The sequence below is a fragment of the Delphinus delphis genome, chromosome 16, assembly GCF_949987515.2.
Source record: "Delphinus delphis chromosome 16, mDelDel1.2, whole genome shotgun sequence".
Taxonomy (NCBI): Eukaryota; Metazoa; Chordata; class Mammalia; order Artiodactyla; family Delphinidae; genus Delphinus; species Delphinus delphis.
Genome location: NC_082698.1, coordinates 59,492,691 through 59,517,400, shown reverse-complemented (window position 1 = coordinate 59,517,400; position 24,710 = coordinate 59,492,691). Strand labels below are relative to the sequence as shown.

Genomic DNA, 24,710 nt, shown 5'->3' with positions numbered 1-24,710 from the left:
AGAAGACTCACACCTCCTAATTTCAAAACTTACTACAAAGCTACAATAATCAAATAGTGTGTTATCAGCATAAAGACAGACTTACAGACTAATGGAATACAGAGGCAGAAGTAAACCTTTGTATATATGGTCAAATGATTTTTGACAAGCATGGCAAGACCATTCAATGGGGAAAGGATGGTCTTTTCAACAAATGGTGCTGGGAGAACCGAATATCCACATGCAAAAGAATGAAGTTGAACCCTTAACTAATACCACATGTAAAAATTAACTCAAAATAAATCAAGGACCTAAATATAACACCTAAAACAATAAAACTCTTAGAAGAAAACATAGGACAAAAGCTTTATAACATTGGATTGGGCAATGATTTCTTGTATATGACCCTAAAGGCACAGGCAAAAAAAGAAAAAATAAACAAATTGGACTTTGTAAAAATTTAAAAATTTGGATACAAAGCACAATATCAATGGAGTAAAAAGGCAACCCACAGAATAGGAGAAAATATTTGCAAATCATACATCTCATAAGGAATTAATATCCAGAATATATAGAGAACCTCTAAAACTCAACAATAAAGAATGAATAACCCAATTAAAAAATAGACAGGGCTTCCCTGGTGGCGCAGTGGTTGGGAGTCCACCTGCCAATGCAGGGGACACGGGTTCGTGCCCCGGTCCGGGAAGATCCCACATGCTGCGGAGCGGCTGGGCCCATAAGCCATGTCCACTGAGCCTGCACATCCGGAGCCTGTGCTCTGCAACGGGAGAGGCCACAGCAGTGAGAGGCGCGCGTACCGCAAAAAAAAAAAAAAAAAACAGACAAAGGACTCGAATAGATATTTCTTCAAAGAAGATGTACAGGCGGCTGCTAATAAGTACATGAAAAGATGCTCAACATCACTGATAATTGGGGAAATGCAGAACTGCAATGAGATACCACCCACTAGAGTGGCTACTATCAGAAAAAAAAAAGAAAATAACAAGTGTTGGCAAGGATGTGGAGAAACTGGAACCCTTATGCACTGTTGGTGGGAATGTAAAATGGTATATCTACTATGGAAAAGAGTATGGTGGCTCCTCAAAAATTAAAAACAGAATTATCATATGACACAGCAATTCCACTTCTGGGTATATACTCAAAGAATAAAAGACATTGTCTTGAAGAGCTATTTGCACACCCATGTTCACAGCAGCATTATTCACAATAGCTGATGTGTGGAAGGAACCCAAGTGTCCATCAACAGATGAATGGATAAGCAAAATATGGTATATACACAATGGATTATTATTCAGCCTTAAAAATGAAGGAAGTTCCGACGTATACTACAGCCCTTGAGGACATTATACTAAGTAACATAAGCCAGTCACAAAAACACAAACGCTGTATGATTCTACTTATATGAGGTACTTAAGTCAAAGTCATAGAGACAGAAAGTAGAATGATGGTTGCCAGTGGCTGAGTAAGTGGGAACTGGGGAGTTATTGTTTAACAAGTATAGCGCTTCAGTTTCACAAGATGAAAAGAGCTATGCAGATGGATGGTAATGATGGTTGCATAATAATGCAAATGTACTTAATACCATAAACTGCACATTTAAAATTGGTTAAGATGGTAAATTTTGTTTTATGTTTTTTTCACAATAAATTTAAGCAAATTATCATGAAATCAGCTGTAACTTAAAAAAAGAGGGTTTTGCCGAAAATAGGTCAGAAAGCAGGATGCTTCACACTGTAGAACACTAAAAATCAGTACATACTCAACATGTCTTGGTTTTAAATTACTGAATATATAAACTTTGATTATCAATTTCCTTATAACTTAACGCACAAATACTGGGTATTCTAAAGACAGACATTTGGAAAACTGGTTGTTTCTTTTTCTTACATGCTAAAATTGCCTACTTAAGTTAGTCTCTATAATTATAAGCTTTCACAGTAACAAGCTAGCAGCTTATCCACAACTATTCAGTCCTAGACAAAGGGTTGTTTTGTCCTCAAAGGCTGTGAAACAAAGTGAAGTTAAAAATCTTAAAATACGGAAGTCTTTTTATATTAACATTGCCCTAATGGACTGAACGGAGAAGCCAAGTGATAGGATTTTTATAGACTACAGTAATTCTTACCTGGAAGATCACCCTTTGAGATGGTATCTGTATCCAAATTGTAGGTATCCTGGAGACGCAACAGAGCTTTGGCTGCCCCAACCTGATCTTCATCATTAGGGAAGTACTGTCTCTGAATGGTTAGGTTAGAGATAAAACCTTAAAATAGGGGGGGAAAAAAAGAGTCTAAACACGGGTATGAAATGTACAGTGTGGGAAATATAGTCAATAACTATGTAATATCTTTGTATGGTGATGACATATCAGAACTAGACTTATCACGGTGATCATTTTGAAATATATAGAAATACAGGATCAATATTTTGTATAACAGGAACATAGTGTTGCAGGTCAATTATATTTCAAAAACAAACTCATACAAAAAGATATCAGATATATGGTTATCAGAGGCAGGAGGTGGGTGTGCAGGGTAACTGGAGGAAGGCTGTCAAAAGGTATAAAGTTCCAGTTATAAGTAAGTACTAGGGATGTAATGTACAACACAATAAAAATAATTAACACTGCTGTATGTTATATATGAAAGTTGTTAAGAGAGTACATCTTAAGAGTTCTCATCACAAGGAAAAGCATTTTTTTCTATTTTTTAAATTTTGTATCTATATGAGGTGATGGATGATCACTAAATTTACTGTGATAATCATTCCATGATGTGTATAAGTGAAATCATTGTGCTGTACACTTTATACGGTACTGTATGTCAATTATATCTCAATAAAATTGGAAGAAAAAAGACTTTAGAACCTCACAGACTTCCATTTTCCAATATAGTCTTAAAAGGATTTTTCAAAATCTATTTTATTATAATTTTCCACCATACCATGTGTAACAAGAAAAAATTAAATATACTGAACGAGACTTGACATACCTCTAAGTTGTTCATCTTCCCAAACCATTTTTAATGTTGCTTAAGTAATCTGAGGTCATTGCATAAATTATATTTGTATTAATAGGTAAAGATCAACTAACATAATAGAGTTTTTAATTATACAACACAGCCTCCACTAAGCTTGAAAAGTGAACATTTAAAGATTTGAAAACGATGTTCACTGGCAACCAATTATACTTTCAGATAACAGTAAGCAAAATGTACACTCTTAAAGTTATGTTTTCTTCTTCCATGTGCCACATATCACATAAATGTGTAAATATATAAAGTTTGGTAGAATTCTTTAAGGAGAAGGAAGAGACATTTATTATATATGTAAGAGTATCAGGTAAGCTAGTTTATTAAAATATATTTAGATCTGTTTAATTATTAAATATAGTGTTCATCATCATGGTTTGCACTCTATAAATCCTAATATTAATTTTAAAAGGTTTTACATAAAATACAGCAAAAATAAAACTAAGAAACTAATCACTGGTAACTATATAACTCCTAAGGAGAAGAGATGCTAAATACTCCTTAAGAAATCAATACAACAAAAAGTGATTTAAAATTTTAATAACATGTGTCATCATTTGCAAATCAAAATTAGGTACGAGACTTCCCTCCATTCTCCTTTACTTATAATCAACTATGCATACTTTGATCATCAAAAGGCCAGGCATTTTTATGTTAATTGAAATGTACAGATGAACAACTAGATGGAAGAGGCCTAAGTCCACATTAAAGCATTAGTTTTAAGACCAACTCCTAGTCACAATATCCACATGCAATTTTACAAGCAAGTTTTACAGAAGACTGGAACGATTTTATGCCCCAAACCAAAATCTGTGAAGTAACTTAAATCCTCTCTAATAAAAAGAAAAAACGTATATCTATTATAGCATTATGGGATGACTGCCACAGATTAAAACGCCTAAGTCTTAAGGTTTATTTTATAAAAAAACTTAGTTCATACTTGAGATTTTTTTTTTTAGATTTTTTTAAAAAAATAATAAACAAATGTGTGTGCATATGTATATATGTATACAAACGCATACATATATGATCTTAAAAATGTTCTCATGGGGCTTCCCTGGTGGCGCAGTGGTTGAGAGTCCGCCTGCTGATGCAGGGGACACGAGTTCGTGCCCCACCCCGGGAAGATCCCACATGCCGCGGAGCAGCTGGGCCCGTGAGCCATGGCCGCTGGGCCTGCGCGTCCGGAGCTTGTGCTCCGCAACGGGAGAGGCCACAGCGGTGAGAGGCCCGCGTACCGCAAAAAAAAAAAAAAAATGTTCTCATGGTGTTATATGACAACAAATAATCACAGGTACTATTTCCTTTTCATCTCAAAGAAGTATTCACAAGTGCTTGCCTTAATTTTTCTTTTCAAGGTTTCCTGTCCTATGCGTAATAGTTTAGTTTACTGCTCACAAATACTTGAAAGCACACTTGGAGTGCTTTACTACACAGTTGGCTCAGTTCTGTCTCTCTTTTTTTTGCCACCTTCAATCATTCAACAAATAAACACTATGTACTAAAGCATAATACCTCTACTTCATTAAACTCCAGCCTTAGTTTTCTGTGTCTGTTACTAAAATATCTAAAAGATCTCAATACTTCAACTACAATTTTATTGTTTCAATTAGAAAGACATTCATTATTACTGTTTGCAGCCTCAATTTTTAAATTTATTGTCTATGTTAAACAAAACAATCCTAAGCTTCAAAGTACTATGTAAAACACAGCTAACATTTTTCCTTATTAGTATCACTCCCAGTACATTAAAAATTGATTAGAAGATAAAGACTTACCCATAAAATTTTTTAAATCTGAAGGTAATCCTAAAATGAAAACAATTACCCTCAGAAATGAAGCTGTATGCCAAACCATTGATTCACTTTTTTAGATTTCAAAGCAAAAAGGACCATGTTAAATGAAGAGCAGAAATTACATTTTAACAATAAAGTTCTATCTTTCTTTATTTCCAGTTTTTATTCAGCTTTTTTTTAAATCAAGAATTCAGGATGTAGACTAAATTAACTCTAGTCAAATCAAATACATCTCAGCAATAATTCAGTTACAAGGCTGAACACCTGATGTTCTGGGAACTGAATTTATCACTTCTTCTGGCATGTCTACAGGTGGTAGCAAAAAAGCCTTACTTTTTTTTTTGGCTCATTAGTCTTACCATCTGACTTACCATCTGACATATCCTTAAGGACCAGATTCTCCAACTCACTCCACTCAGTGTTCAGACGTTTCATTAACTTAAATGCATTTACAGGGTGTCCAACAAATCCTTCTGGATCTTTTGTTGCTGTGCTGGTTAGCTGATCTAACTTCTCTGCCCATCTAAAAACGTAAGACATAAGTGGAATCTACATAAAGTATATACACACTCAATGAGGAAGAAGACTAGTAAAGCACTCAAAAAGATTAGAGGGTTTTGAGTTAAAACTATACTTAAAATCCTTTTAAAAGTAAAATTACAAAGGATTTTTAAAGAGCAAGATTCTCTTACAGATAAAATCTAACTTGGCAAAATCAAAATATAACTACAAGACTTTTTGTTTTAGTTTTGTTTCTCCCAAATGGTTACAGTAAGCATAACCTATCTTAGTAAAAGTTGTGATTGGATCCCTCTAGTAAGAATCTAAAAATTCATTTCCCTACAGGTCCTTAAAGCCAAATAATTGATTATTACAAAGTAATCAGCCCAATCCAATTTCAGTTACATGTTCATTTAAATCAAACTTATAGCAAAATTTTATATTCAGTATCTAGAAACTGTATTTTAAAACAAAAAAACCGAATACTTAGCTACTCATTAAACAAAGGTTAGGAACTCTCAGGTCAGAATTAAATATGAACCTGAGTCAATTAAAAATAAATTAGGGGACTTCCCTGGTGGCGCAGTGGTTAAGAATCCGCCCGTCAATGCAGGGTACATGGGTTCCAGCCCTGGTCTGGGAAGATTTCCACATGCCGCGGAGCAACTAAGCCCATGCACCAAAACTACTGAGCCTGCACTCTAGAGCCCGCAAGCCACAACTACTGAGCCCACGTGCCACAGCTACTGAAGCCCGCACGCCTAGAGCCTGTGCTCTGCAACAAGAGAAGCCACTGCAATGAGAAGCCCACGCACGCAACAAACAGTAGTTCCCACTCGCCACAACAAGAGAAAGCCCGCACACAGCAACAAAGAGCCAACGCAGCCATAAATAAATAAATAAATTTAAATAAATAAATTAGCATTTAAGGAAAAACTATATCAATTAAATAATACTATACTTATCACTGTAATCTCTAGAATGGAACCATAGGACTGAAGGATAAATAGCAGTGGAAAATTGCTCCAGAAGGTGGCTTGATTAGGGAGGTTAGAAGAGGATAGAAGATATTAGCAACCATTGAAAAAAAATGTCAGTCAATGACCCATACCCATTTATATTCTTATCTCAATCCATATTCTTCAACTGAAGTCTTAGCCTGGGCCTAACTTCTGTTTTCTGTGCTCCTACTTTAGCCATTTCAACTGGTCTTTTAAGACTGACAGAGGGCTTTCACTTTCACTCAAAGAATGTTTTAGCTCTACCAAGAAAACATGAAGGTGGAATCAGAGTCATAATAAGTAAAACACTTTGCTTACTTTTTTATTTGTTCTAATTTGTCCTCTTCTGCCTTAATATAGTCTTTCAGGGAAGTCACCAGATCTTTTTCAGTACGGATCAAATCAGTCATCTGACCTAGAAGGAGAAAAAGGGAAGAAAGTAATCAAATACCCATACTGGTCAAAACAAGTAATTTTGAATAATATAAGAATGATTGAGAATGCTTCATTCTGAGAGGACTTACCTGGCATGAATCAGATATGTTGGAGAGAGCATCATTTTTTTTTTCTTTTTTTCCTTTTTTAAAAACCAGATAAATAAAAATAAAGCCGGAAACTCTTCTAATCATGTGTTCCAATTCAAATTTTCAAGCTACTTAATTCTGTAAGCTTGGACCATATCGACAAATTGTCTGTCATCTAAAAATTTATTTTTTAATTTCAAAACCTTACTTTCTAAGGATCAATGTTTCTTCTTCCCTACCTCCCCTCTCACCTTTTTGTGGTTTTGAAACTACTTAGAACTAAATTTTTATTCAATAAACAAAGACCACACTAACAAAAAGTATACTTCTCAACTGCAATTCAAATATCCATATTTAGTTATTCATAAGGGGAAAACAGAACTCATCATTTTACATCCCAAAATGAGGTTTCATAACTATAGTACTTGTTTGTGTTTTATTTAGCTCCACAATCATGTGAGGGTAGAACTGGTCAACAAGATGACAGAAAACTTCTCTTTTAAGACATATGAAGTATGTATATAGGAAAACATAAAAGACTAAGCATATACATTAAATGATTTGCTGGGTGGACTCATTACCAGAGAATTTTCTTTGGTATGCTTTTCTAAATTTTCATAAATTTCTAATCTGAAAATGTATTCCTTTTGTAATCAGAGAAAATAATTTAAAGAAAACAATTGAATTTAAAAATGAGAGAGACTTTTACAGGGGCAGGGACTGAAGTAATGTTTCAGTCTCTGGGAACACAAATGTATTGGTTTTTACTGATCTAAAAACACTAAAAAATGTAAATTTTTAAATGCAAAAACAACAAAAAATAATTAAGACTTACCAATTGAAGTAAAAAAGCCTGGATCAGCCAAAGACTGGGGAAGTAGAAACCCTACAACTAAAATACACCAGATCATCTTCAGAGGCTTACTTTTACAGGATCGCACACCTATAAGAGAAATATGGCCATTATTTTTAAAAAAGAGGACTTCTCTGGTGGCGCAGTGGTTAAGAATCTGCCCGCCAATGCAGGGGACATGGGTTTGAGCCCTGGTCCGGGAAGATCCCGCATGCCGCAGAGCAACTAAGCCCGTGCACCACAACTACTGACCCTGTGCTCTAGAGCCCACGAGCCACAGCTACTGAAGCTCACATGCCTAGAGCCCGTGCTCCGCAACAAGAGAAGCCACCGCAGTGAGAAGCCCACGCACTGGACTGAGTAAGCCACCGCAGTGAGAAGCCCACGCACTGGGCAAGAGTAGCCCCCGCTCGCCACAACTAGAGAAAGGCTGCGCGCAGCAACAAAGACCCGACTCAGCCAGAAATACATTTAAAATAAAATAAAATAAAATGTTAGAATATGCTTAAAGGGAAAAAAGGTTTCAGAGCTTTCTGATTAATCCTCTAAATTGCTAACTTGTTCCATCTTTTCCCTGCAATGGCCTTAAATTTTAAAATAAGTTCAATTAAAAGTTGCAGATATTGGGGTGATGAAAACGTTCTAAAATATACGGTGGTGATCAACTGTTGAAGAACACTGTGAAAGTACTAAAAAGTACGCAAGCATGAACATGGGTGAATAGTGTGGTATATGAATTATATCTCAATAAAGCTGTTTTATTTTTTAAAAGTTGTACAGAATTAAAAAAAAAAATACCAACCAACCCTGTCGATTTAATCTAGCAATTTCTCTCAAAGGGCCCAATGCTGAGCTTTTTCTCTTATCTACTGTGTTCTATGTAAAAAATCCTTAGCCCAGTACAAAGTTGTGGCATTTTTTTCTAAAACCTGGCAGCAAAGCCCTTCTGTCTTTTTTGCTTTGTCCCCCGTAGGGCTGTCTTTTCTGGAATGGATTCTTCATGGCAGATGCAGATTATCAACTAACCAGTAGAAAGTTTTTTACCTTGCTTTCCCAAAGGCCCTGTTAGCACTCTTCTCTTGCTCCTTCTCCACAACATACATGGACTTTAAGTCCTTCTCCTTTATTACCTTACAGGAAAATAAATTACAACTGCAGTACCATTCGCCCCAATAACAGACACCCACTGGTTATTCTGACTTGTCACCCTATTCCTCTTTGGTACAGGCACCTCTGACTCTTCCCAAGTGGCTTCTCCTAAAGCAACAGGTTCAAGGCCACATTGGAAAACTCCCTATTACACACATACACACACAAAACACTTTTCCTTAACTTGAATCACTAAAAATAGGTCACCACAGAAACTGACACTGACCTCCTGGAAGTACTCCTAAGTCTCCTCCCTCAAGTCTGCAAACTTCCAGTTACTTCCAGAACCACACAGTAGTGAAATACACTGTTCTCTTGGCTGCTTTACAGTAACTCTTTGGGAAGGCTTCTAGCATGCAGCAGATGCAGACACATCCTCTCCTGGGTTCCTGCCAAAGCACAAGACTTTTTCAAAATCCTGGGCTGTCTGAACAGTCTAGAATTTTCTCACTGTTTAAACAGATTTCTGCCATAATTTCTTCATAAATAAATGTTATTTCCAGCAAATACAAATGCTTTTGCTGTACTAACAGAAGGCTAATCAGAAATGTTGTCTAAACGTTTAACTCTGATGAGAAAGTTTACATTTGTCAGATAAGAGCTTATCATTTTTTTCACTGCTAAAATATATTTTGTCCCTAAAGTTTCTGTCAACTTTTATCATCCTTAAACCTCACAATGAATCAAGAACCATTAGCCTACAGAAATTACAAAAAAGAAGCTTGAAAACTGCTTTATTCTAAATGGAATAAAGAGTTATAATCAACAACAAAAAAAACAACAAAAGGAAAAGTTATTGGATCTCTGAAAGGAGAGAAGAAATTTTAAACTTAAAAATGATAAGACAACCTATCAAAAGCCAGATGGAATTATATACACAAAATAATTTAGGTTTATGTATGTTTTTTAAAAATTAACTACAAACTAGGAAACTAAAGAAAACAGAGCTCATTTAAGGAACTCCTACAAATCAGTAAGAAAACTACTAAGATGTTAGTAGATAAGTGGAGTAATAAACCAGAAAGCCACAAAAGAGGAACTATAGTTAACTAAACCCCAAAAAAACAAAAACAACCCACTCATTGGTATTCAAGGACACAAAAAAACTGAAATAAATAGCCAGTTTTTGCCTATCAAATGAACAATTAAACAAATTTAACAACTTAATTTAAAATATCTAATGATAGTGTTATATGTCAAGAAACTTAAAGTGAACATATTCCTTACTTGTAAATTTAAATGAAAAACAAGGAGACAAAGGGAAGATGACGGAAGAGTAAGACGGGGAGATCACCTTCCTCCCCACAGATACACCAGAAATACATCTACACGTGGAACAACTCCTACAGAGCACCTACTGAACGCTGGCAGAAGACCTCAGACCTCCCAAAAGGCAAGAAACTCCCCACGTACCTGGGTAGGGCAAAAGAAAAAAGAATAAACAGAGACAAAAGGATAGGGACGGGACCTGCACCAGTGGGAGGGAGCTGTGAAGGAGGAAAGGTTTCCACACACTAGGAAGCCCCTTCGCGGGCGGAGACTGCGGGTAGCGAGGGGAAAAGCATCAGGGCCGTGGAGGAGTGCACAGCAACAGGGGTGCGGAGGGGAAAGCGGAGCGATTCCCGCACGGAGGATCAGTGCTGACCGGCACTCACCAGCCCGAGAGGCTTGTCTGCTCACCCGCCGGGGCGGCGGGGCTGGGAGCTGAGGCTCGGACTTCGGTCGCAGCGCAGGGAGAGGACTGGGGTTGGCGGTCTGAACACAGCCTGCAGGGGGTTAGTGCACCACGGCTAGCCGGGAAGGAGTCCGGGAAAGAGTCTGGACCTGCCTGCTTAAAGGAGCTCCAGAGAAGGGCGCGAGCCGCGGCTAAAAGCGCCGACCCCAGAGACGAGCATGAGACGCTAAGGCTGCTGCTGCCGCCACCAACAAGCCTGTATGCGAGCACAGGTCACTGTCCACACCCCCCTTCCAGGGAGCCTGTGCAGCTTGCCACTGCCAGGGTCCCGGGATCGAGGGACAACTTCCCCGGGAGAATGCACGGCGCGCCTCAGGCTGGTGTAACGTCACGCCGGCCTCTGCCGCCGCAGGCTTGCCCCGCACTCCGTGCCCCTCCCTCCCCGCCCCCCCACCCCCCGGCCTGAGTGAGCCAGAGTCCCCGAAGCAGCTGCTCCTTTAACCCCGTCCTGTCTGAATGAAGAACAGACGCCCTCCGGCGACCTACACGCAGAGGCGGGGCCAAATCCAAAGCTGAGCCCCTGGGAGCTGTGAGAACAGAGATGAGAAAGGGAAATCTCTCCCAGCAGCCTCAGAAGCAGCGGATTAAAGCTGCACAATCAACTTGATGAACCCTGCATCTGTGGAATACATGAATAGACAACGAATCATCCCAAATTGAGGAGGTGGGCTTTGAGAGCAAGATTTATGATTTTTTTCCCCTTTTCCTTTTTTGTGAGTGTGTATGTGTATGCTTCTGTGTGAGATTTTGTCTGTATAGCTTTGCTTCCACCATTTGTCCTAGGGTTCTATCCGTCTGTTTTTTAAATTTTTTTCTTAATAATTATTTTTATTTTAATAACTTTATTATATTTTATCTTATTTTATTTTACTTTATCTTCTTTTTTTCCTTCCTCCCTCCTTCCCTCCTTCCCTCCTTCCCTCCTTTCTTTCTCTTCTTCTTCTTCTTCTTCTACTACTACTACTACTACTACTACTACTACTAATTCTTTCTTTCTACTTTTTCTCCCTTTTATTCTGAGCCATGTGGATGGAAGGCTCTTGGTGCTGCAGCCAGGAGTAAGTGCTGTGCCTCTGAGGTGGGAGAGCCAACTTCAGGACACTGGTCCACAAGAGACCTCCCAGCTCCACATAATATCAAATGGCGAAAATCTCCCAGAGATCTCCATCTCAATACCAGCACCCAGCTTCACTCAACGACCAGCAAGCTACAGTGCTGGAGACCCTATGCCAAACAACTAGCAAGACAGGAACACAAACCCACCCATTAGCAGAGAGGCTGCCTAAAATCATAATAAGTCCACAGACACCCCAAAACACACCACCAGACGTGGACCTGCCCACCAGAAAGACAAGATCCAGCCTCATCCACCAGAACACAGGCACTAGTCCCCTCCACCAGGAAGCCTACACAACCCACTGAACCAACCTTAGCCACTGGGGACAGACACCAAAAACAACGGGAACTACGAACCTGCAGCCTGCAAAAAGGAGACCCAAATACAGTAAGATAAGCAAAATGAGAAGACAGAAAAACACACAGCAGATGAAGGAGAAAGATTAAAACCCACCAGACCTAACAAATGAAGAGGAAACAGGCAGTCTACCTGAAAAAGAATTCAGAATAATGATAGTAAAGATGATCCAAAATCGTGGAAATAGAATAGACAAAATGCAAGAAACATTTAACAAGGACCTAGAAGAACTAAAGATGAAACAAACAACTACGAACAACACAATAAATGAGATTAAAAATACTCTAGAAGGGATCAATAGCAGAATAACTGAGGCAGAAGAACGGATAAGTGACCTGGAAGATAAAATAGTGGAAATAACTACTGCAGAGCAGAAGAAAGAAAAAAGAATGAAAAGAACTGAGGACAGTCTCAGAGACCTCTGGGACAACATTAAATGCACCAACATTCGAATTATAGGGGTTCCAGAAGAAGAAGAGAAAAAGAAAGGGACTGAGAAAATATTTGAAGAGATTATAGTTGAAAACTTCGCTAATATGGGAAAGGAAATAATCAAGTCCAGGAAGCACAGAGAGTCCCACACAGGATAAATCCAAGGACAAATACGCCAAGACACATATTAATCAAACTGTCAAAAATTAAATACAAAGAAAACATATTAAAAGCAGCAAGGGAAAAACAACAAATAACACACAAGGGAATCCCCAGCAGAAACTCTACAAGCCAGAAGGGACTGGCAGGACATATTTAAAGTGATGAAGGAGATAAACCGGCAACCAAGATTACTCCACCCAGCAAGGATCTCATTCAGATTTGATGGAGAAACTAAAACCTTTACAGACAAGCAAAAGCTGAGAGAGTTCAGCACCACCAAACCAGCTTTACAACAAATGCTAAAGGAACTTCTCTAGGCAAGAAACACAAGAGAAGGAAAAGTCCTACAATAACGAACCCAAAACAATTAAGAAAATGGGAATAGGAACATACATATCAATAATTACCTTAAATGTAAATGGACTAAATGCTCCCACCAAAAGACACAGATTGGCTGAATGGATACAAAAACGAGACCCATATATATGCTGTCTACAAGAGACCCACTTCAGACCTAGAGACACATACAGACTGAAAGTAAGGGAATGGAAAAAGATATTCCATGCAAATGGAAACCAAAAGAAAGCTAGAGTAGCAATTCTCATATCAGACAAAACAGACTTTAAAATAGACTCTTACAAGAGACAAAGAAGGACACTACATAATGATCAAGGGATCGATCCAAGAAGAAGATATAACCATTGTAAATATTTATGCACCCAACATAGGAGCACCTCAATACATAAGGCAAATACTAACAGCCATAAAAGGGGAAATCGACAGTAACACATTCAGAGTAGGGAACTTTAACACCCCACGTTCACCAATGGACAGATCATCCAAAATGAAAATAAATAAGGAAACATAAGCTTTAAATGATACATTACACAAGATGGACTTAATTGATATTTATAGGACATTCCATCCAAAAACAACAGAATACACATTTTTCTCAACTGCTCATGGAATGTTCTCCAGGATAGATCATATCTTGGGTCACAAATCAAGCCTTGGTAATTTTAAGAAAATCGAAATTGTATCAAGTATCTTTTCTGACCACAATGCTATGAGACTAGATATCAATTACAGGAAAAGATCTGTAAAAAATGCAAACACATGGAGGCTAAACAATATACTACTTAATAACGAAGTGATCACTGAAGAAATCAAAAAATACCTAGAAACAAATGACAATGCAGACACGACGACCCAAAACCTATGGGATGCAGCAAAAGCAGTTCTAAGAGGGAATTTTATAGCAATACAATCCTACCTTAAGAAACAGGAAACATCTAGAATAAACAACCTAAACTTGCACCTAAAGAAATTAGAGAAAGAAAAACAAAAAAAACCCAAAGTTAGCAGAAGGAAAGAAATCATAAAAATCAGATCAGAAATAAATGAAAAAGAAATGAAGGAAATGAGAGCAAAGATCAATAAAAGTAAAAGCTCATTCTTTGAGAAGATAAACAAAATTGATAAACCATTAAGCCAGACTCATTAAGAAAAAAAGGAAGAAGACTCAAATCAATAGAATTAGAAATGAAAAAGGAGAAGTAACAACTACACTGCAGAAATACAAAAGATCATGAGAGATTACTACAAGCAACTCTATGCCAATAAAATGGACAACCTGGAAGAAATGGACAAATTCTTAGAAATGCACAACATGCCAAGACTGAATCAGGAAGAAATAGAAAATATGAACAGACCAATCACAAGCAATGAAATTGAAACTGTGATTAAAAATCTTCTAACAAACAAAAGCCCAGGACCAGATGGCTTCACAGGCGAATTCTATCAAACATTTAGAGAAGAGCCAACACCCATCTTCTCAAACTCTTCCAAAATATAGCAGAGGGAGGAACACTCCCAAACTCATTCTACGAGGCCACCATCACAGTGATACCAAAACCAGACAAGGATGTCACAAAGAAAGAAAACTACAGGCCAATATTACTGATGAACATAGATGCAAAAATCCTCAACAAAATACTAGCAAACAGAATCCAACAGCACATTAAAAGGATCATACACCATGATCAAGTGGGGTTTATTCCAGGAATGCTAAGATTCTTCAATATATGCAAATCAATCAATGTGATAAACCATATTAAAAAATTGAAGGAGAAAAACCATATGATCATCTCAATAGATGCAGAGAATGCTTTCAACAAAATTCAACACCCATTTATGATAAAAACCCTGCACAAAGGAGGCACAAAGGGCACTTTCCTCAACATAATAAAGGCCATATATGACAAACCCACAGCCAACATCGTCCTCAATGGTGAAAAACTGAAAGCATTTTCACTAAGATCAGGAACAAGACAAGGTTGCCCACTCTCACCACTCTTATTCAACATAGTTTTGGAAGCTTTAGCAACAGCAATCAGAGAAGAAAAGGAAATAAAAGGAATCCAAATCGGAAAAGAAGAAGTAAAGCTGTCTCTGTTTGCAGATGACATGATATTATACATAGAGAATCCTAAAGATGCTACCAGAAAACTACTAGAGCTAATCAATGAATTTGGTAAAGTAGCAGGATACAAAATTAATGCACAGAAATCTCTTGCATTCCTATACACTAATGACAAAAAGTCTGAAAGTGAAATCAAGAAAACACTCCATTTACCATTGCAACAAAAAGAATAAAATATCTAGGAATAAACCTACCTAAGGAGACAAAAGACCTGCATGCAGAAAATTATAAGACACTGATGAAAGAAATTAAAGATGATACAAGTAGATGGAGAGATATACCATGTTCATGGATTGGAAGAATCAACATTGTGAAAATGCCTCTACTACCCAAAGCAGTCTACAGATTCAATGCAATCCCTATCAAAATACCACTGGCATTTTTCACAGAACTAGAACAAAAACTTTCACAATTTGTATGGAAACACAAAAGACCCTGAATAGCGAAAGCAATCTTGAGAATGAAAAACGGAGCTGGAGGAATCAGGCTCCCTGACTTCAGACTATACTACAAAGCTACAGTAATCAAGACAGTATGGTACTGGCACAAAAAACAGAAATATAGATCAATGGAACAGGATAGAAAGCCCAGAGATAAACCCACGCACCTATGGTCAACTTATCTTTGATAAAGGAGGCAGGAATGTACAGTGGAGAAAGGACAGCCTCTTCAATAAGTGGTGCTGGGAAAACTGGAAAGGTACATGTAAAAGTATGAGATTAGATCACTCCCTAACACCATACACAAAAATAAGCTCAAAATGGATTAAAGACCTAAATGTAAGGCCAGAATATACCCTGAGAAAACCATAATTCAAAAAGAGTCATGTACCAAAATGTTCACTGCAGCTCTATTTACAATAGCCCGGACATGGAAACAACCTAAGCATCCATCATCACATGAATGGATAAAGAAGATGTGGCACATATATACAATGGAATATTATTCAGCCATAAAAAGAAACGAAATTGAGCTATTTGTAATGAGGTGGATAGACCTAGAGTCTGTCATACAGAGTGAAGTCAGAAAGAGAAAGACAAATACCATATGCTAACACATATATATGGAATTTAAGAAAAAAAAATGTCATAAAGAACCTAGGGGTAAGACAGGAATAAAGACACAGACCTACTAGAGAATGGACTTGAGGATATGGGAAGGGGGAAGGGTAAGCTGTGACAAAGCGAGAAAGAGGCATGGACATATATACACTACCAAACGTAAGGTAGATAGCTAGTGGGAAGCAGCTGCATAGCACAGGGAGATCAGCTCGGTGCTTTGTGACCGCCTGGAGGGGTGGGATAGGGAGGGTGGGAGGGAGGGAGACGCAAGAGGGAAGAGATATGGGAACATATGTATATGTATAACTGATTCACTTTGTTATAAAGCAGAAACTAACACACCATTGTAAAGCAATTATACTCCAATAAAGATGTAAAAAAATAAATAAAAATAAATAAATGAAAAACAAGATTTAAAAATTAACATCAACTCTCAATCATTGCTGGTGGGATTGCAAAATGGTACAGCCACTTTGGAAGACAGTTTGGCAGTTTCTTAAAAAATTAAAAATACTCTTACGATATGATCCAGCAATCATGCTCCTTAGTATTTACCCAATGGAGTTGAAAATTTATGTCCCCACAAAAACCTGCACATGTATATTTATACCAGCTTATTTTATAATAGCCAAAACTTGGAAGCAACCAAGAATTCCTTTAGTAGGTGAATGGATACACTGTGATACATCTAGACAACAGAAAATTCAATGCTAAAAAGAAATGAGCTATCAAGCCATTAGAAAAATAAACATGGAGGAAAGAAATGTGTATTACTAAGTGAAAGAAGTCAATCTGAAAAGGCTACTATATACTGCATGACTCCAACTATATGACACTGGAAGAAATAAAACTATGAAGAGAGTAAAAAGATCAGTGGTTAATGGAAGGAGGGCGGATGAACAGTTGAAGCATAGAGGAATTGTAGGGCAGTGAAAATATTCTACAGTATCATAACGATGAATACGTGTCATTATACATTAGTTCAAATTCATAGAAGTTACAACACCAAGAGTAAAGGGGTAATGTTAAACTATGGACTTTGGGCAATTACAATGTGTCAATGTAGATTCATCAATTTTAACAAATATGCCATTCTGGTGAGGGACTATGCATGTGTGGGGGCAGGGAGTACATGGGACATCTCTGTACCATCCTCACAATTTTGCTGTAAAAAAAAAAAAGAACTCCTGAAAAAAAATAAATATCATACAGCCCTGCTGGAATCTGTATTGAATGAGATTGTTGCTACTACACTCTGACAGAAAGTTATAAATAAATACTAATCAAAACAAAGAGGAGGGCTTCCTTGGTGGCGCAGTGGTTGAGAGACCGCCTGCCGATGCAGGGGACACGGGTTCGTGCCCCGGTCCAGGAAGATCCCACGTGCTGCAGAACAGCTAGGCCCGTGAGCCATGGCCGCTGAGCCTGCGCGTCCGGGCCTGTGCTCCGCAGCGAGAGAGGCCACAACAGTGACAGGCCCGCGTACCGCAAAAAAAACCCAAAAAAACAAGGAGGGACTTCCCTGGTGATTCACTGGTTGAGAATCCACCTGCCAATACAGGGGACACGGGGTTCAATCCCTGGTCTGGGCTGGGAATATCCCACATGCCGCAGAACAACTAAGCCCATGCGCCACAACTACTGAGCCTGCGCTCTAGAACCTGCAAGCCACAACTACTGAAGCCCGCACGCTCTAGGGCCCACTTGTTGCAACTACTGAAGCCCGCGCCCAGAGTCCATGCTCAGCAACAGGAGAAGCCACCGCAATGAGAAGCTCACACACCACAACGAAGAGCAGGCCCCACTTGCCACAACTAGAGAAAGCCCGCACACAGCAATGAAGACCCAACGCAGCCAAAAAAAAAAAAAAAAAAAGGAAGAAAAAGAAAAAAATTAACATTAGAGGGCAGACAGCAGAAGCAAGAAGAACTACAATCCTGCAGCCTGTGGAACAAAAACCACATTCACAGAAAGATAGACAAGATGAAAAGGCAGAGGGCTATGTACCAGATGAAGAAACAAGATAACACCCCAGAAAAACAACTAAATGAAGTGGAGATAGGCAACCTTCCAGAAAAAGAATAATCATAGTGAAGATGATCCAGGACCTCGGAAAAAGAATGGAGGCAAAGATTGAGAAGATGCAAGAAATGTTTAACAAAGACCTAGAAGAATTAAAGAACAAACAAACAGAGATGAATGATACAATAACTGAAATGAAAAATACACTAGAAGGAATCAATAGCAGAATAACTGAGGCAGAAGAACGGAGAAGTGACCTGGAAGACAGCATGGTGGAATTCACTGCCATGGAACAGAATAAAGAAAAAAGAATGAAAAGAAATTAAGACAGCCTAAGAGACCTCTGGACAACATTAAATGCAACAACATTCGCATTACAGGTGTCCCAGAAGGAGGAGAGAGAGAAAGGACCCAAGAAAATATTTGAAGAGATTAGTGTCAAAAACTTCCCTAACATGGGAAAGGATGTAGCCAACCAAGTCCAGGAATAGCAGAGAGTCCCATATAGGATAAACCCAAGGAGAAACACGCCGAGACACACAGTAATCAAACTGGCAAAAATTAAAGACGAAGAAATATTACTAAAAGCAGCAAGGGAAAAATGACAAATAACATACAAGGGAACTCCCATAAGGTTAACAGCTGATTTCTCAGCAGAAACTCTACAAGCCAGAAGGGAGTGGCATGATATACTTAAAGTGCTGAAAGGGAAGAACCTACAACCAAGATTACTCTACACGGCAAGGATCTCATTCAGATTCGATGGAGAAATCAAAAGCTTTACAGACAAGCAAAGCTAAGAAAATTCAGCACCATCAAAGCAGCTCTACAACAAATGCTAAAGGAACTTCTCTAAATGGGAATCACAAGAGAAGAAAAGGACCTACAAAAATAAACCCAAAGCAATTAGGAAAATGGTAATAGGAACATACATATCGATAATTATCTTAAAAATGAATGGATTAAATGCTCCAACCAAAAGACACAGGCTTGCTGAATAGATACAAAAACAAGACCCATATATCTGCAGTCTACAAGAGACCCACTTCAGACCTAGGGACACATTCAGTCTGAAACTGAGGGGATGGAAAAAGATATTCCATGCAAATGGAAATCAAAAGAAAGTTGGAGTAGCAATACTCGTATCAGATAAAATTGACCTTAAAATAAAGAATGTTACAAGAGACAAAGAAGGACACTACATAATGATCAAGGGATCAATCCAAGAAGAAGATATAACAATTATAAATATATATGCACCCAACACAGGAGCACCTCAATACATAGGGCAACTGCTAACAGCTATAAAAGAGGATATCGACAGTAACACAATAACAGTGGGGGACTTTAACACCTCACTTACACAAATGGACAGATCATCCAAGCAGAAAATAAATAAGGAAACAGAAGCTTTAAACGACACAACAGACCAGATAGATTTAACTGATATTTATAGGACATTCCATACAAAAACAGCAGATTACACTTTCTTCTCAAGTGTGCACGGAACATTCTCCAGAATAGATCACATCTTGAGTCACAAATCAAGCCTCAGTAAATTTAAGAAAACTGAAATCATATCAAGCATCTTTTCTGACCACAACACTATGAGATTAGAAATCAATTACAGGGAAAAAAACGTAAAAAACACTAACACATGGAGGCTAAACAATACATTACTAAATAACCAAGAGATCACTGAAGAAATCAAAGAGGAAATCAAAAAATACCCAGAGACAAATGATAATGAAAACACGACGATCCAAAACCTATGGGATGCAGCAAAAGCAGTTCTGAGAGGGTAGTTTATAGCTATACAAGCCTACCTCAAGAAACAAGAAAATAATCTCATATAAACAATCTAATCGTCCACCTAAAGAAACTAGAGAAAGAAGAACATACAAAACCCAAACTTAGCAGAAGGAAAGAAATCATAAAGATCAGAGCAGAAATAAACGAAATAGAAACAAAGAAAACAATAGCACAGATCAATAAAACTAAAAGCTGGTTCTTTGAGAAGATAAACAAAACTGATAAACCATTAGCCACACTCATCAAGAAAAAGAGGGAGAGGACTCAAATCAATAAAATTAGAAATGAAAAAGAAGTTACAGTGGACACCGCAGAAATACAAAGCATCCTAAGAGACTACTACAAGCAACTCTATGCCAATAATATGGACAACCTGGAAGAAATGGACAAATTCTTAGAAAGGTATAACCTTCCAAGACTGAACCAGGAAGAAATAGAAAATATGAACAGACCAATCACAAGTAATGAAATTGAAACTGTGATTAAAAATCTTCCAACAAACTAAAGTCCAGGAACAGATGGCTTCACAGGTGAATGCTATCACACATTTAGAGAACCATCGTTCTTAACACCCATCGTTCTTAAACTAAGCTAACACCCATCGTTCTTAAACTCTTCCAAGAAATTGCAGAGGGAGGAACACTCCCAAACTCATTCTATGAGGCCACCATCACCCTGACACCAAAACCAGACAAAGATACTAAAAAAAAAAGAAAATTATAGACCAATATCACTGATGAATATAGATGCAAAAATCCTCAACAAAATACTAGCAAACGGAATCCAACAACACATTAAAAGGATCCTACACCATTTTCAAGTGGGATTTATCCCAGTGATGCAAGGATTCTTCAATATACGCAAATCAATCAATGCAATACACGATATTAAATTGAAGAAGAAAAACCATATGATCATCTCAATAGATGCAGAAAAAGCTTTTGACAAAATTCAACAATATATGATAGGAACTCTCCAGAAAGTGGGCATAGAGGGAACCTACCTCAACATAATAATGGCCATATACGACAAACCCACAGCAAACATCATTCTCAATGGTGAAAAACTGAAAGCATTTCCTCTAAGATCAGGAACAAGACAGGGATGTCCACTCTTGCCACTATTATTCAACATAGTTTTGGAAGTCCTAGCCACAACAATCAGAGAAGAAAAAGAAATAAAAGGAATACAAATTGGAAAAGAAGAAGTAAAACTGTCACTGTTTGCAGATGACATGATACTATACATAGAGAATCCTAAAGATGCCTCCAGAAAACTAGAGCTAATCAATGAATTTGGTAAAGTTGCAGGATATAAAATTAATGCACAGAAATCTCTTGCATTACTATACACAAATGATGAAAAATCTGAAAGTGAAATCAAGAAAACACTCCCATTTACCACTGCAACAAAAAGAATAAAATACCTAGGAATAAACCTACCTAGGGAGACAAAAGACCTGTATGCAGAAAACTATAAGACACTGATGAAAGAAATTAAAGATTATACCAACATATGGAGAGACATACCATGTTCTTGGATTGGAAGAATCAATATTGTGAAAATAACTATACTACCCAAAACAATCTACAGATTCAATGCAATCCCTATCAAATTACCAATGGCATTTTTTTACAGAACTAGAACAAAAAATCCTAAAATTTGTATGGAGACACAAAAGACCCTGAATAGCCAAAGCAGTCTTGAGGGAAAAAAACAGAGCTGGAGGAATCAGACTCCCTGACTTTAAACTATACTACAAAGCTACAGTAATCAAGACAATATGGTACTGGCACAAAAACAGAAACATAGATCAATGGAACAGGATAGAAAGCCCAGAGATAAACCCATGCACCTATGGTCAACTAATCTATGACAAAGGAGGCAAGGATATACAATGGAGAAGACAGTCTTTTCAATAAGTGGTGCTGGGAAAACTGGACAGCTACATGTAAAAGAATGAAATTAGAACACTCCCTAACACCATACACAATAATAAACTCAAAATGGATTAGAGACCTAAATGTAAGACTGGACACCATAAAACTCTTAGAGGAAAACATAGGAAGAACACTCTTTGACATAAACGACAGCAAGATCTTTTCTGATCCACCTCCTAGAGTAATGGAAATAAAAACAAAAATAAACAAATGGGACCTAATGAAACTTAAAAGCCTTTGCAAAGCAAAGGAAACTACAAACAAGACGAAAAGATGACCCTCAGAATGGGAAAAAATATTTGCAAACGAATCAACGGACAAAGGATTAATCTCCAAATATATAAACAGCTCATGCAGCTCAATATTAAAAAAAAACAAACAACCCAATCAAAAAATGGGCAGAAGACCTAAATAGACATTTCTCCGAAGAGGACATACAGATGGCCGAGAAGCACGTGAAAAGCTGCTCAACATCACTAATTAATTAGAGAAATGCAAATCAAAACTACAATGAGGTATCACCTCACACCAGTTAGAATGGGCATCATCAGAAAATCTACAAACAACAAATGCTGGAGAGGGTGTGGAGAAAAGGGAACCCTCTTGCACTGTTGGTGGGAATATAAATTGATACAGCCACTATGGAGAACAGTATGGAGGTTCTTAAAAAACTAAAAATAGAATTACCATATGACCCAGCAATCCCACTCCTGGGCAAATACCCAGAGAAAACCATAATTCAAAAAGACACATGCACCTCAATGTTCACTGTAGCACTATTTACAATAGCCAGGTCATGGAAGCAACCTAAATGCCCACAGACAGACGAATTGATAAAGAAGATGTGGTACATATATACAATGGAATATTACTCAGCCATAAAAAGGAACGAAATTGGGTCATTTGTAGAGACGTGGATGCATCTAGAGACTGTCATACAGAGTGAAGTGAGTCAGACAGAGAAAAACAAATATTGCATATTAACGCATATATGTGGAACCTAGAAAAGTGGTACAGATGAACCGGTTTGCAGGGCAGAAACTGAGACACAGATGTAGAGAACAAACATATGGACACCAAGGGGGGAAAGTGGTAGGGGTGGTGGTGGTGGTGTGATAAATTGGGAGACTGGGATTGACATGTATATGCTGATGTGTATAAAATGGATAACTAATAAGAACCTGATGTATAAAAAAATAAATAAAATTCAAAAAAAATTAACATTATAATGTGATCATAACTATGCAAGAAAACATGCAGAGGAAATTCACCAAAATGTAGTTGTCTCTGGAGAGCAGAACATTAGGTGATTTTTTCCTATTTCTCTGCATTTTCCAGATGTCATAGGGTATATTTACTTTTATACTCAATGTTTTTTTTTCTCATCATGTAATAGGTTATGTTTTTTATTGAAATATAGTTGATTTACAATGTTGTGCCAATCTCTTCTGTACAGCAAAGTGACTCACTTGTATGTAGACTCTCTTTTTTTAATATTCTTTTCCATTATGGTATATTACAGAATATTGAATATAGTTCCCTATGCTATACAGTAGGACTTTGTTGTTTATCCATCCTATATATAATAGTTTACATCTGCTAATCCCAAACTCCCAGTCCTTCCCTCCCCCAGCCCCCTACCCCTTGGCAACCACAAGTCTGCTCTCTATGTCTGTGTTCTGTTTTGTAGATAGGCTCATTTGTGTCATATTATAGATTCCACATATGAGTGACATCATATGGTATGTGTCTTTCTCTTTTTGACTTCACTTCACTTAGTATGATAATCCCTAGTTGTATCCATGTTGCTGCAATGGCATTATTTCGTTGTTGTTTTTTTTTCTTTAGGCAGAAATTCCTTCCTTCCTCCCTCCCTTCCTTCCTTTCTTTTTGGCTGCACTGGGTCTTTGTTGCCGTGTGCGGGCTTTCTCTAGTTGCGGCGAGTGGGGGCTATTCTTTGTCGCAGTGCATGGGCTTCTCATTGCGGTGGCTTCTCTTGTTGCAGAGCATGGGCTCTACGCATGTGGGCTCAGTAGTTGTGGCTCATGGGCTCTAAAGCGCAGGCTCAGTAGTTGTGGCGCACGGGCTTAGTTGCTCCACGGCATGTGGGATCTTCCCGGACCAGGGCTCTAACCCATGTCCCCTGAATTGGCAGGCAGATTCTTAACCACTGAGCCACCAGGGAAATCCTATTTCTTTCTTTTTTATGGCTGAGTAGTATTCCATTGTATATATGTACCAATCTTCTTTATCCATTCATCTGTTAATGGACGTTTAGGTTGTTTCCATGTCTTAGCTATTGTGAACAGTGCTGCTATGAACACAGGGGTGCATGTATCTTTTTTAATTATAGTTTTGTCCAGGTATATGCCCAGGAGTGGGACTGCTGGATCATATGGTAATTCTACAATATTTTTAGTTTTCTGAGGAACCTCCACACTGTTCTCCATAGTGGCTGCACCAACTTACATTCCCACCAACAGTGTAGGAGGGTTCCCTTTTCTCCACACCCTCTCCAGCATCTGTTATTTGTAGACCTTTTTTAAAAAAAATGTATTTGTTTTTTATTTATTTTTCGCTGCGTTGGGTCTTTGTTGCTGCATGCAGGCTTTTTCTAGTTGTGGCAAGTGGGGGCTACTCTTTGTTGCGGTGCACAGGCTTCTCAACACGGTGGCTTCTCTTGTTGCAGAGCACAGGCTCTAGGTATGTGGGCTTCAGTAGTTGTGGCATGTGGGCT

The 24,710-nt window shown here is 38.0% G+C and overlaps 1 protein-coding gene across 4 annotated transcripts in view; it reads right to left on the bottom strand.

Moving 5' to 3' along the window:
* Positions 1 to 24,710, bottom strand: part of P4HA1 (prolyl 4-hydroxylase subunit alpha 1) — a 94,848-nt gene that overhangs the window by 54,685 nt on the left and 15,453 nt on the right. For all 4 annotated transcript variants that reach the window (XM_060034807.1, XM_060034809.1, XM_060034806.1 and 1 more), the window contains exons 2-5: positions 7,687 to 7,794; positions 6,646 to 6,742; positions 5,197 to 5,348; positions 2,126 to 2,263 (exon numbers count right to left, since the gene is read on the bottom strand). In XM_060034807.1, coding sequence (XP_059890790.1) covers positions 2,126 to 2,263; positions 5,197 to 5,348; positions 6,646 to 6,742; positions 7,687 to 7,762 — 463 coding nt within the window. In that variant the 5' untranslated portion in view covers positions 7,763 to 7,794. The remainder of the gene's footprint in view (positions 1 to 2,125; positions 2,264 to 5,196; positions 5,349 to 6,645; positions 6,743 to 7,686; positions 7,795 to 24,710) is intronic.